Source organism: Equus caballus, chromosome 19 (assembly GCF_041296265.1).
Source record: "Equus caballus isolate H_3958 breed thoroughbred chromosome 19, TB-T2T, whole genome shotgun sequence".
Classification (NCBI taxonomy): domain Eukaryota; kingdom Metazoa; phylum Chordata; class Mammalia; order Perissodactyla; family Equidae; genus Equus; species Equus caballus.
In genome coordinates, this window is record NC_091702.1 from 65,101,694 (window position 1) to 65,116,286 (window position 14,593).

The 14,593-nt window shown below is 41.6% G+C and overlaps 1 protein-coding gene across 1 annotated transcript in view; it reads left to right on the top strand.

Annotated features, from left to right (window-relative positions):
- The window catches only part of TOMM70 (translocase of outer mitochondrial membrane 70), a 34,573-nt gene extending 25,037 nt beyond the window's left edge, over positions 1-9,536 (top strand). The window contains exons 8-12 of the mRNA XM_014732669.3: positions 87-194; positions 1,034-1,150; positions 4,139-4,236; positions 4,852-4,974; positions 7,399-9,536. Of these exons, the coding sequence (XP_014588155.2) occupies positions 87-194; positions 1,034-1,150; positions 4,139-4,236; positions 4,852-4,974; positions 7,399-7,552 (600 nt within the window). The 3' untranslated portion in view covers positions 7,553-9,536. The remainder of the gene's footprint in view (positions 1-86; positions 195-1,033; positions 1,151-4,138; positions 4,237-4,851; positions 4,975-7,398) is intronic.
- The last annotated feature ends 5,057 nt before the right edge of the window (positions 9,537-14,593 follow it).

Here is a 14,593-nt window from a genome sequence, read left to right on the forward strand (position 1 = left end):
GCTGAGCTGTGATAAGAGGCACAGTGTGTACTTAAGCGGGGCTCCTGTTATTTTGCATTTTGTTTATTTCTGTGTGTTTTTCTTAGCTGAAGATACTGCTTGATCAGGTTGAAGAAGCAGTAGCGGATTTTGATGAGTGCATTAGATTAAGACCCGAGTCTGCTCTGGCTCAAGCTCAGAAGTGTTTTGCATTGGTAGGTTCTACTTTCTTTTGTATTTTTCTAAACATCATTTTTATTTCCCATTGTTAACAAAAATGAGTATCTCATTGTCTACGAAGTCATCTGTTTTTCCCCTCACAGGATAACTGCAGGGGGAAAGCGCATTCATTTAGGGCAATAGAAGTGTATGTCCTCATTGAGGTACTGCGCCTGTGTGTCCCGGGATGTTTTATTTGAGGTCCTCTTGATGGGTCTTTGTCCCTGATTTCATGCTCAGTGTTCTCCCTGCTTCTCTACATAAACCAGTCCAAAGGACAGAAGCATCTTGAGGAGATTACTCTGCAGTCACAATGCCACATAACTGCTCTGTCCTCTCAATTTTGTAGAGCTCTTGATAACACAAAGCTGAAAATCAGGTAAAGTCAGTCCATTTCTAGTGAAATGCAGCACTTCCAGTTAGCCTGAGTCCTAAAAGAATTTTCCTTTTATTGGAGAAAAATTGGCTCACAAACACATTTGTATTATAGCTGAAAATGCTATTAGGTGAAGGAGCTTTATAACACTTTCAGTAAACTGGTAATACATTATAGTAGATATAAAATTCCCCCGTTTATTTGCAGAGTTAACTTTTTACAAGTTAGTACACCCTCTCCTGGAGCACTGAACATCTTGGAATTGTAGAGTGGCCGTGAACTCCTAGTTGTACGTAGCCTTTGGATCCTTGGAGCCCTTTTAGATGCCACAAATGATGTTAGCAGATCACTGCTTTTCTGGAAATATGTCTGTAATTTTGTGTGACTTTTGTAATATGTTAACATTCCTTGAGTTTTTGAGTTCTTAATTTGATAGTCCTTTTTTGATTTTTTAAACAGTATCGCCAGGCATATACAGGAAACAATTCTTCACAAATCCAAGCAGCTATGAAAGGTTTTGAAGAGGTCATAAAGAAATTTCCAAGGTGTGCTGAAGGCTATGCACTGTATGCCCAGGTAAATGTGATTTTTTATTTTTTCTGTTGCCGGTCCTTTTTTAAAGAACTGCATTTGTATGCTGAATCCCAGTATGGAAATCAGAAAACAGTGCTTCCCTGTTGCAGCTTCTGGAAGCAGATCGCTTTGTTCCTACTTTGATGCTGCTGCCCCCCAGGGTGGTCCTGAGTCACCTCAGGAGGGTCTCCTTGTGTTACGCAATTTGAAAACCGTGGCCCTAAACTCCTACATGGGGAAGCTCAAGCAGAGCATTTCTCTCATGTTTCCTTTGGATTGGATTTGCAAAATTTAATTACCTTAGGAACGTTTACTGTATGCAGTTGGTGGGAAGAATGTCCTTGGAAACGGTTTTCTTTCTATTTGATCACTGTCCTTTTAAATGGTTAGATAGGCTGTAACAGCTTGTTTCAGTTTCTCTGATTTGTCTAAAGTTCTTAAAGCTTTCCTTGGTTTAGGATTGAAGCTATGGCAAGTATGACTTAAATTTGAATTGTTTTCATTTTGTGGGTTTTTTGCTGAGGAAGATTGACCCTGAGCCAACACCTATTGCCAATCCTCTTTTCACTTGAAGGTTGTCCCTGAGCTAATATCTGTTCCAGTCTTCCTCTGTGTTTTATGTGGGACACTGCCGCAGCATGGCCATCCATGAGTGGTGTAGGTCCACACCTGGGAACTGAACCTGGGCTGCCAAAGTAGAGCGCACCAAACTTGACCACTAGGCCACAGGGACAGCCCCTATTTTCACTTTTTAGTTATAGTCTGAAGTCTTTGAAAACTTGTTTGTTAATTTTAAATCACCCATTTTAAATGAAAGTGATTAGCTTCTTATAGCCACAGTTAGACTTTCTTCCAACTAAATGAACTCTGAATGACTATTTTTTCTCTTAGTCTTTAAGTTGAAAGTTGCTTTTGGTGTCTACGTAAGCTGGCCATCTCAATACTCTATTTAATATCTTTGCTATCTTAATTCTTTTTATTCCAAATAAATGTTGTCTGCCCCCACCCAAACATCACAGAAATAGGAAACATTTAAAAATGACCATCTGTAGTTGACTCCTACCTCCAAACCATTCTTAAAGTTGTTTTGTTTTTAATTTTCTTCATGCTATCTTTAGTCAAATTATAGGAAAAGGTCCACAGGGTGAAACTTTTTTTGAGGGTTATTGAGAGGGATTATGAGAAGATGGATTTGTGTTGGATCTGTTCTTTAAAAGTCCTGCATGTCACTGCATTTTTAGGGATTGAAATTCTGGCGTATGACATACAACCTAGAAATTCTTTAACTTCAGTTTGAAATAGTCCTACCTATTCAGTCTTTGTTCTTACAATTCCTAGACAGGATGGTGATGATAAAAAAAATGAAACATTGGTTGCTGACTACATACTCTAATTGTGAAAGAATATACTATATAATATAAAATTTCATAGAATGTATGGAAGTTAAAATAGGACAAACACAAATTATAATTGTATGACATTTGTATTGAATAGGATGACTTGGGTTTGTGCCTTGTATTTAATTATGAACAAACAAGAAGGTGACAGCACCATTCTCATCAGTGAAGTGAAATTCAGAAGGGCTTTTATGATGTAGATTTCTCTAGGCAGCTAAAAGAGAAAAGGCCACTGAATAGCTTGTAAAGAAACCAGTAATAGGTACAAGTCTTCTGCAGAGCTTTCCTAATCTCACATGTCCCTTCACTGTGTTACCTTTAAAATTGGTTTTGGGGAGCTGGCCCAGTGGCACAGCTGTTAAGTTCGCACATTCTGCTTCTCGGCGGCCCGGGGTTCGCCGGTTCAGATCCAAGGTGCGGACATGGCACCGCTTGTCAAGCCATGCTGTGGCAGGTGTCCCACATATACAGTAGAGGAAGATGGGCATGGATGTTAGCTCAGGGCCAGTCTTCTCAGCAAAAAGAGGAGGCTTGGTGGCAGATGTTAGCTCAGGGCTAATCTTTCTCAAAAAAAAAAGAAGAGGAAAAACATCAGCTTTGGCTTCCGTGAGCTGTCTCCCCATCAGCGCTGGCGTTGTGACAGTCTGTTTGCACTCATCTGTCCTTTGATCCCTCTTCTGATTTCTGCTTCACTATATAGATAGTGACATGGAATGTAACTTTTTATTTTTATATATATATATATATACACATACACATGCACACATAGTTATATACAATTACATACTGTAATTTTTAACTCTCAAGCTTCAGGTCAAATGCTGGCCAATTCTCAAAGTTAGAGTTTGGACATAATCTGGTATCCAGATAGCCAAGGCTTCCACTTCTGTCATGGGATTTGCCTTAAAATAGTTGATTGTAGCTGCTTTTTTTCTTTTATCAATCATTTTTAAGGAATGACTCTGGTAAGAGTCAACATACACGCCTGAACTTATCCTTCTAAATGAGTATTGTCTTTAAAGTAATTCCGGGGCCTAGTGGTTAAGTTTGGTGCACTCTGCTTTGGCAGCCCGGGTTCAGTTCCCAGGCGCAGACCTGCACTGCTCTGTTAGTGGCCATGCTGTGCTGGTGGCCCACATACTGAAAAATAGAGGAAGATTGGCATGGGTGTCATCTCAGGGCGAATCTTCCTGAGCAATAAATAAATTAATGAATGAATGAATGTAATTCCCTTAGGATGTATTACGATAAATTATGATTAAGTGACATGAGTATACTGTGAGAATCTGCTATTAGAACTGGCACCAAGAGTGGGATTTTCTGTACTCTACAGTTTACCGGATCATCTCTTATTGCATATAGTTAACCGCTTACCAAAGAGAGAGGACTCTTTAAGATTTCATATTTGTATCAATGCCACGTAAAAACCCCAAGAATTAAGATGTAACATTTTGAGTTAGTTTGTATTGTCACAACCTCATAATTTGGTAATGAATAGATAAATGGAGTAAGTTTTAATAATTAATAATCAATATGCTTTTAATTGCTTAGATTGACAGTTACCTTAATATAACTGAAATATCTCCTCACATAGGCATTAACAGATCAACAGCAGTTTGGCAAAGCTGATGAAATGTATGATAAATGTATTGATTTGGAACCAGATAATGCCACAACATATGTTCATAAAGGGTATGTATTTTGTGGTTCTGTTTGTTCCAGTAAGAAATTAAATTTCCTGCATGGTAACAGGATGGATTTCTTTTGGTCACTGAGGCAAAAGGGACTGTGGTAGAGTATGAGTGAGTTAATTGACAAATTTCTTAATGCTCTGGATGCTTCACTGTTACTTTTTAAATTTTGCTTATGTTTCATTCTTATACAGCAATTAGTAAATGTACTGTTTTCAATCTAGTTTAAGGATTTCAGTTCTGCACATCCTGTCAGATGTTACTTGTATCAAAATAAGAAACATACAAAATAAGTTTTTCTTGTCCTTGTGTACTTTAATTATCATTTAAAAACTTCACTTAAATTTATACAAAGTAAAACATTAAGCTCTGCAAGACACTTAGTAATGAAGCCTAGACCATTGGACACTTTTTTTCATAATAAGGAATTGAGACTACAAAACCAATATAAATTGAGGGGAAAAAGCCCAATTTGATGCTGTTATATACTGATTTAGATTTTGTTTTTCCTTGTAAATTAAATTGTGGATTCATCGGGGGCAGAAATTGAATCATGCATTTATATTCTCTTGATGCTGGGCCGTGGTCACATCTGACTGCCGTTCTGTATTTGCAGTTTACTTCAACTTCAGTGGAAGCAAGATCTGGACAGAGGTTTGGAGCTTATCAGCAAGGCCATTGAAATTGACAATAAATGTGACTTTGCGTATGAAACCATGGGAACTATTGAAGTGCAAAGGTAACTTGTAGAGTCTTAGGGAATTTAAGGCAGCTCCATAGATAGTTATCTTTTTGTTCTTCTCATTACAGATATGTTGTCAATATCTGTTAAAGTTTTAAGGCTTAATATGTTATGCCTTTTGAGGCAGGCTTCCCTCAAAACTGTACAACTTTGACATACATTGTTTTGTTATTTTTCCAGTTTAAAATTCACACTTAAAAAAGTTATTTAAGTCTTGCATGTGCATTAGAAAGGGAAACTTGATCTTTCTCTAATCCCTGTTGTGTGTTCTTTCTTCTTTTCACCTTAGTGTGTGTGTTGGAGGAAAAAACACACATCTGCCTTGTGCTTAGGCAGCGCAGTGCAGCCAGGAGATGTAGATCCTGCTACAAGAAGCCACCAGCCGAGCGAGCGACTCGCAGGCTGCAGCATCATCTCTGAGCCCCTGAGATTCCTTTAAATTCAGGGAGTTGGTTTAGACCTTTTGCAACTCTGACTTCCCATAACTTGTTGTTTTATGTAATTCTTTATTCGGAGTTGCACTTGAGGTTCGCCATTACCAGGAGACAGCTCTTTATGCCGTTAGAGTCTAGCGTAGTACACCGTCTTCATACTGGTATTGCCGTCCACTTGAGTACCTACTCTGTGCCAGGTACTGAACTTGAGCTGTTTTCCAAATAATATTTCAGTTGATCTATATCCCAGTCCTTATAAATGTAGAGATTTTATGATCCTCAATTTAACTGAAGAGTGTAGAAACTAATGCCCACACTGGTTAAGTTAACAAGGTTACACGGTGAGCCAGTAGTAGAAACAGGATATGAGCCCATATTTCACTGATGCCACAGCAACTGATCTTGCTGGGTTCGCTTGTCAGGAACGAGTAGGAGTTGTCTTAATTACCCATCATTCAGCCCGTTCTGCTCCAGAGTAGGCTGAATACATATAGGCTCATGAAAATTTTTCTGCATCTTTTGAACCATTCTATACTGACAGTTGCATGTAAATAGTAAATTATTTCTTAATTGCCAATTTTTTAATGTGAATAAAATATTCTCATGCTAGAATAGGATGGAGTAGTGGTTCTTAATCTTTTGAGCAAAGCTCTCGACTTTCTTAGAATAAGCACATACAAAAACACTTTGCATTTAATTTAAGTTGTTTATAGAGCCTGGGTTAAGGACCCCTGATTTATGGGATATGATGGATTTTGTTGGTGTGTTAATTGTACTTTAAGGAATCCATTCTAAATCCTGCCTTACAAAGAAATGAATGTGAATGAATGAATTAATTAAATGGCTGATTATCCTAGGATTTAGCAGGTCCGCTGTCTACCTAATTTCTGAACATGAACTCTTGAAAGAAGTTGTTTTTTAAAAAAATAAGTCTATCATGTAGCCATATATTGTGGTAGGAGGTTAAATACACCCCAGAGGTACGTCATACTTCTTAGAGTCTAAGCAGCATATATATAGTAGGGAATTAATAAATATTTATTGAAAGATTACATACATGTATGCATATGTACATAGCTAATATCAGTTACTTAAAACAGCTCTTGGTTCTTGGCGGGTATATAAAGCCTAACCACACTTAGACTATAGGAGGTAAATTATCTGTTTTTGACCAAGCGTAATCATTCATTTAGTCAAAAGACAGACACTAGTTACTAGGCATTGTACTAGGTCCTGGGAATTGAGAGGTGTCTTTAATTATGGATCTAGCAGGACGGTGGTGTAAACAAATATATATTCACCTGACTGCTTAGGCTGTCCATAGAACGAGGAAACGCTAGGGGAGGGTGCGGCCAGCTCCCCTGGAGAGGGATGGGGAAGCACTTCTCTTGAAGAGACTGTGTTTGAGCTGGGCCTTAGGAAGGTGAGGGTTTCACCAGAATCAGGCAGAGAGGCAGTCATCATCTGAGCACTGTGTGCTGGTCTGAGGGCGTGGCACAGAGAACTCGGGGGACCTGTGGGTCTGGATGGAGGTGCACGAGGTGGGAGATGCTGGGAAGAGATGAGGGGAAGGAAGGTGGGCCCACACGGATCTGTGAAGGTCAGGCCCCAGTACGTGAATATTCTCTGAGGCCAGGTCACTGCTTTCTGAAGCCGCCCATGGTGCAGTCGAGGCATGCAGGGTGTAGGAGCCAGACAGGATAACGATTCTACATAAGTCATTTAATTTCTCTAGCCTCACTGTTCTTCTCTGTAAACAAAGATGACGATAGGGATAACGTAAGCACGTAGTATTTGTAACTGTAGCTGACATTCATTGAGTGCTTTCTTTGTGCTGGGCATTATTTTGTTCGTTAAAAAGAAGCACTTTGTTAGAACCATAGTTGAACCTTAGTGGTCACACTCCATGGAGCATCACTTAGAAACTTCATCGTGTTCCATGAAGTGCTTGTTGAATCTGAGACGTTTAAAATCTTTGTTCTTTCAGAGGAAACATGGAGAAAGCCATTGACATGTTCAACAAAGCTATTAACCTGGCCAAATCAGAGATGGAGATGGCTCACCTGTACTCACTCTGTGACGCTGCCCACGCCCAGACAGAAGTTGCAAAGAAATACGGATTAAAACCACCAACATTGTAAAATGGGGGGAGGAAAATGATCCTCTTTTTAAGAGAAATTTACCCCTCTTCAGCTGACCCCTAAGGACACTGTCATGAACTGTGGTGACCGGTGGAATCTCGTATTTCTGTGTGTGCCGTGGTCGTGCGTCACGTCTGTGTCACGGTAGCTGTTGAAGGGGTCTGCAGTGTCGCAGCTTTGATTCCCTGTGCAACAAAAGCTTAGAACCTGTTAAAGGGATAGCAAAACAGAGCTGCAGAGTACCCGTGATAACTGGCCATGCAAATAAAAACTTTGATTTGTTGATTTGGCTTTTCTTTTGGAGAGGGATAGAGGAGTGATTGTGTTCTGGATGATTTCTGTCTCTGTGTATGTGGGTGTGTGTGTGGGTGTAGTAAGAGTATTTTTATAGCATGTTGGTTTTTAAATTAACATAATTGCTGTAAAATAGGTTTCTTTTAGGTTCAATTAATCTCTTTTAGTTGATTTTTTTTTTTTAAGGAAACAAAGCTTAAATGGGCATTTTGTGTTTAAGGCAGCAAAGTTGAGAGACCCTTTAAGCCACTGTGGGCGTGCACAGTGCCTCTGACTCTGCGGGCGCCAGAAAGACTCAGGGGCAGCTGCTAAGCCCTTGGGCCCCTTCATCTCTAAAGGGTCATGTGTCTCGTTCTTAAAGTCCACAGCAGCTGGCTTTCATACAGTAAATTATTCAGAAGCGGAGGATTCTGATTGATCTCTGTGCTGGGAGACTGAGTCTTCGTGGGAGAGTGGACCAGGCGCGAGGTAAGAGGAAATGGAAATGTATTTGTAACTGCCCCTGGCTATTTTCTGTAATAGGTACTACTATTTAATAGCATACTTTTTAAAGAAAATGCAGGTTGGTCATGTGTGTAAAGACGGAGTAAGTGTGATATGTGGGAGTATTTAATTCGCTTGAAATTTCTAGTAGAGAAAATGTGGCTAGAGGTTCGGAAAGGATGTAGCGTGTCTGGGAACCAGAAGCGCAGCGTTTCCTGGGGTGGCGAGTGCAGTGCGTCGGCCACGGCTGCATGTGCTTAATGGCTTCTGAGCCAGTGTCGCCCCAGGCGCTGGAGCGCACAGTGCTGCTCAGGGCCTGGCTGTCCCTGGTCCCCACGGCTGCTGACTGCCCAGGTCCAGCCCTTCGCTAAGGATGCTGACAGCAGACTTTTGTTCATTTTATCTTTACCTCGCCTTCTTACTTAGAAATCACTTTATGGTTTTTTTCCACTTGTCACTTTTATAGACCATCTTTTTGCTTATCTGCTGGATTTTCCTGGTGGGGGAGAGGTTGTGTTCTTAAGGAGCATTTTGCTTTGCGATATTTGGTGTTGGGAAAAGTTTATCCAAGTCTGAGTATAATAAAAGAGCAAAGCCTTCACCTACGCTTCTCTGGAAATGAAGTCTAATTAGAGTTTACATCACTGGGAGTAAAGGAACATTTTACCCCTCTTTAAAAGGGTGCTTTATCCTATCGAAACCAAAAAGATTTTGTCTACAAATGCTGTCTTTTTAGAAACTATTAGAAATGATTCCTTTCCAAAGTCAGAGTCTGGAAAATATTGAGGAGGGCTCTAACTAATGAGTGGGGGCAGTTAACATGATTTGAGATGACTCGGATAATAGAAAGTTTGAGAGCTCTGCATTTTACTTCTTAAATTCTGCACCTGCTAGGATAACCCTGAAAGAGAAACGTTCTGTGTCTCTGAATGACCTCTGCCTTAAGAAGTTTTTATTTGCATGGCTGTGTTTACGTGAACACTGATCCTGTCTTCTACTCTTCTCCCTTCCCACCCCTCGGGGGTGGGTATAACAAACACACAAAGGAAGCGGAAGCATGTGCCATCAATACTGTCATTCCAAATCCTCGTGGACTGTTCCCTGTTCTCAGAAATATTTGAAACCGCACTGAAAGCTGCATCTGTCTGTACCTTGACTTTTGTAAATGACCTCACATGTAAATTCACCAAATAAATATTACAGTCAAGCTTTCCTATCTATTCCTTAAATAGAGAGAGGTAGTTTATTCATTTATTATAGCATTGGGTAAAATCATGATCATTCTCTCATGGGCACAAACTAACTGAAAGTAAGGACATGCTGGACACGTTAGTATATAAAGCAAAGTAAGTTTTTGGTGTGAATGGTGGAGTTTTCTGCCAGCTGCCATCCTTCCTCCTGGTGAGCAAAGCTCTAAGCAGAGCTGGAGGGGCCAGCTCAGCCCCCGCTGCAGTCTGCCAACACCCATGCTTACAGGCGGCTGGAAGGGGCCGCTTACACCTGCCTGTGGCCCGTTTGTCCTCAGACTGCGCCCTCACCGTGAGTTCTGATCAGTCTCCCCATGGCGGAGTCTTTCGGAAGGGACGCCTTGCACGAGCTACCCAAGTGACTGTGGTGCAAACGGAATCGATCCCACATAGTAAGAAGCTTTGGTTTTGAAACAAGTCACATAGAACTTTCTGCCCACTGGGGACTCAAATTCTAGTTTATATAGTGTTGTGTCCCAGTAGAGCTCAACTAATTGTCATCTTCTTAAGGATGTTTATAAACAGGAGGACCATGTAATTTAACCAACTAGGAAATTTTTGAGTGTAAAAGTCGTAATTACTCAAGACTGTCCTGGGTAAATTGGGTTGTATGGTCTTTGTATTTATAAGGAAATAACATAGGAGTGAGGGGGTAATAATTAATCCTAATCTCAGTCCTCTGAAGAATTGATTTTTGAAGAAAGTGACAGAATTTTAACTTGATCTATTGGTAGAATTTATAATGGTCCCCCAAAAGATGTCCACATCTTGATCCCTGGAACCTGTGAATGTTACCTTATATGGCAAAAATGGACTTTGCAGATGTGAGTCAAGGATCTTGAGATGGGAAAATTATCCCAGATTATTTGGTGGGCCCCAAATGTAATCCCAAGTATCCTTGTAAGAGGGAGGATTCAGAAAGAAGAGAAGGCAGTGTGAGCACAGGCAGAGATTGGAGTGATGTGGCCACAAGCCAAGGAGTGCTGGCAGGCACCAGAAACTGGGAAGGCAAGAAACAGATTCTGCCCTAGAGCAGAACTTGGCCCTGTGGACACCGATTTCAACCGGTGGAACTGATGTCAAGACTCCTGGCCTCCAGAACTCTGAGAGAATGAGTTTCTGTGGTTTTCAGGCACTAAATTGGTGGCAGTTTGTTACACATAGGAAACAATGCACGCTACTTTGGCTCTTGTGTACAAGGTGGCTTACAGTTTAATGGAATTCTTTTGAGTGTCTCAAAGTACAGCATGACTTCACACGTACTTAAATTTTGGCCACAGGAGGTTATGCAGCAAACGTACATCCCAGCCAGACAGGAGGTTCTAGTCAGGAGTGGGGGCGTCTGTGACGTAAATTAGATGTGATCATGGCAGTATAATCACCAGGCCCAAAGGCTGCTCTTCAGATACCAGGGAAAAGGTGAGATGCCTCAGCCAGTACCTGGAAGAAATAGCAAGAGGAAAACTATTTCCAAATGTTTTGAAACTCTTAAAATGAGGCAATATGAAAATAACTGCAGTGTGGTTTAAGGGGAGAGTTCGCACATTCTCCTGGGGGCTGAGTGAGACCTTCCAGATGGGCTTCATGCTGGAGGGATTCAGGAGCCTGTGGATCCCTGGGCAAGGCTGGCAGTGGTGCCTGGCCCCACCCAAAGGAGGGGAGGAAGTTAGGGGTGGGGACAGGCCAAGGGCCAAAACCACTGCTGCCTTTCAGAGCTCAGGGACACAGGGCTCAACTTCTCCCGTTCTGCCCGCAGTGGAGGATCTCACGGCCGTGTGCAAGTGCTGTCCTCGAGGCTGTGGGAGGGCTTGCCAGGCAGGTTCTCCAGCAAGTAGAGCGGAGGCAGGCCGTGACTGGAACTGACTCCTGGGCATCATTTTGGAGAGTGGAAAGATTAAAGCAAGGGGGACCAGGTAGGGCAGGGGATTTTCTGCAGAGATGACCCAGGTCTGAATTATCAGTGATGTGCGTGTTAAACAACCTTCACCCAGTTTTATTGCTCAGAAGATCTGCCTCACATCAAGAACAGTGAAGGGTCTAAGATTTTACCTTCTTGCAAACTACAGTTTCATGAATGCTGGTAGAAGACATGAGATCCGGGCTCAGAGACAGCAGACTTAGCCACGTGCAGTGCGGCAGGCAGCATGCGCTCCACGTTCGCTTTGCTTCCCTTGCACCCAGGTCCCATGGAGACCTGGAGTGATCTAGGTGGGTGCTGCACACGCAGAGGGGTCTGTGTCACAGCTGAGGACTCAGAGCTTCGGGAACCCAAATCGGGATTTTTTGCTGAGGGAGATGAGCCCTGAGCTAATATCTGTTGCCAGTCTTCCTCTAGTTTGTATGGGGGACACTGCGAGCACAGCATGGCACGGACAGATGAATGGTATACATCCGCACCCAGGAAGTGAACCTGGGCCCCTGAAGCAGAGCGCACCAGACTTAGCCACTCAGGCACCAGGGCTGGCCCAGGAAACCCAAATCTTTATAGGCTGGCTGCAAACAAACCTGCCTTTTACATCAGAGGGAAACATTTTTATTATACTGGTTAGAAAACAAACCCATCCTGTGCTCCAGAAAGAGACAGTCTCTGTGTGCCAAAGCTGTTCAGCATACGGTTTTGAAAGGAAGAAAAGCTATCAATGCCTCTGTTCACAAGGTGTGCAGGAAGAGACCCACGGAGAACTGACCATACGTCTATTAATTCACCTCAAGCTTAATCTTTCACAGGTTTAGAGGATTACAATGTCTATTTTAGACACCAGCGTGGAGCAGGGAAAAGTATTAGTGGCCTGAGCATCAGGCGACCTTAGTTCTACCTAACACTGCTTTCACCGGCTGTGTGATCCTAAGTAAATGGAGGTCCCATCCAGCTGTAAATTACAGGACGCTATACCATGTCCCAGATCTTCCCGGATTAGAATCCCTTAGGGTAAGGGAATCATTCCAGAATATGTAGAAGTTATTTAGCCAGAAAATTTGCACATGTACAAGTGTAATCTGTAGGAATGAATTCACTCCAACGCAGCATTTACTGAGCACCTGTCAGGGTGAGGATTAGCCATAAAAAGGTAACATAAAAGCCTCAAAAAACTCCAAAACTAGGATGACAGTTTTGGTGCCATAAAGTTATATACAATGTGTATGAAAACACATGAGAGTAACAAATTCTGCTAGGACTTGAGGGATAAATAAGATTTAGGTAAGGAGCTTTCTAGCAGATGGAGAAACCACCAAAGTTAAAAAAAAAAATCAAAGGGAAAGGACATTAGGAGTCTGAGCTGAAAAAAAGCCATCCACATTCGAGTCGAGTCCAGCAAGATGTTGTTTCTTTTTAAACTGGCGAGGAGACACCAATAGTGGAACTACAAGCTTGAGAATTATTATGTAGTTAAGACTGTGCATGCAGATGAGGTTACTCTGGGACAAAATTTAAAGGGCTGAAAATAAACCCCTGGGCTGAAAAAAATATCAACATCTAAGGGACAAAGGTGGCAATGAAAATGTGGTCAGAGAGCCAGTGAGACTGAGGTCACATCGACGGTGTTAGGTTTCAGAGAGTTCAAATGGGCAGGCAGGGCTGCAAATAGATCCTTCGTGATCTTTGCCAGAGTGTCCCTGGATGGCGAGGGTAGAACCTGGCCGCAAGGCCTCCCTGAAAAGTCACTGAGACAAGGATTAACTCCTGAGCAGAAATGACTCCTTTAAGAAATTAGGTGAAAATAATAAGTTTTTTTTTACCAGAAAGTATGGTTTTTGTTTTGTTTTGAAGGAGAAACTTCGAGAATGAATCTACAGACAGTAGTAAGAATAGCTGAGCATGAAAGAAAACATTTGTAGGGTTTAAAATATTTCAGGAAGAGCTGGATCACAACACTTAGAATGTTACTGCTGCTTGCCCACCAAGCTCCAGTCTTCCAGATTCTTGTTCATTTGGTGAATTATGAACCAGCTATGAAGAAATCATTGAACAACAAGTAGTGGCCTTGTATGCATGTGTTTTAGTTACCTGACTGTAGATCTGGGGCTTAACTTTTTAATTCCCGATTTTAACAAGACCATTTTATCCTAAAGTGCATTCTCTTCCAACAACTAGCTATTACCTATCCTCCAATCTTCATTCAAGAAGAAATAGAGCCGGATGAAGATAATAATTTAACAAGAAATATGAACCTGCAACACAGGTGTTTCTAAGACACAAAGGAGAAGAGACTATATTGAGCCGGCTGCACTGGCACTGTGTCTGATCAGTGCAGACTCCACAGAGCACACATCTTTTCCCTTCCCATCCTCTGCTTCCTCAAGCCTGCTCACCACCAAAACCCGCCCAGCAGTGCTGAAGGGGGACATAAAGATTTAGAGCTTGTGCCGATGGAGCAGAATATTCACCCCCAAACCTAAACTCTAGTCTCAGCCTTTTTGCATTTAGTATACTTTGTACAAACCTAACTTTTGGTGGTAGCAAGGAGTCCTTCCCTGAATACCCACTTGATGTCATACTCTGACTACTATTTAGTCATTTTAAACCCTGTAATGTTAGTAATTTATTCATTTGCAACCAAGGCAACACCCATTTTCTGTTAGTTCTCAACTTCAAACAGCTAGGTCAAAGTCAAGTGGCACTTTCATGAGTGACTACACATCCTGACTTATCTCAACATAGGGTACCATCCTGGTAAGGGAGTCACTTCAGTGAAGTGTGTTGCTTCATCTAAACTGCAGGTGACAGGTGTCCAACATGCAACAGCAGACTTCAAAGTATTATGCAAAGAGTATCACTGCCTACTCACTAGGAAGCCAGGGAGTACGGGGGAACATTGTGGGGTTCATACAGATGTTGAAGTACAGTGTATGACAACCAAAAGAAAGGGGTGAAATGCAGTAGACTACTATAAGATTCTTACGTCAAGTGGTGCATTACTTGAAGGTAGACTGTGTTATGTTAAGGATGTATATGCTAAATCCTAAAGCAACAATTAAAATAACACAACAAAGAATTAGAGTTTATAATCCAACAAAG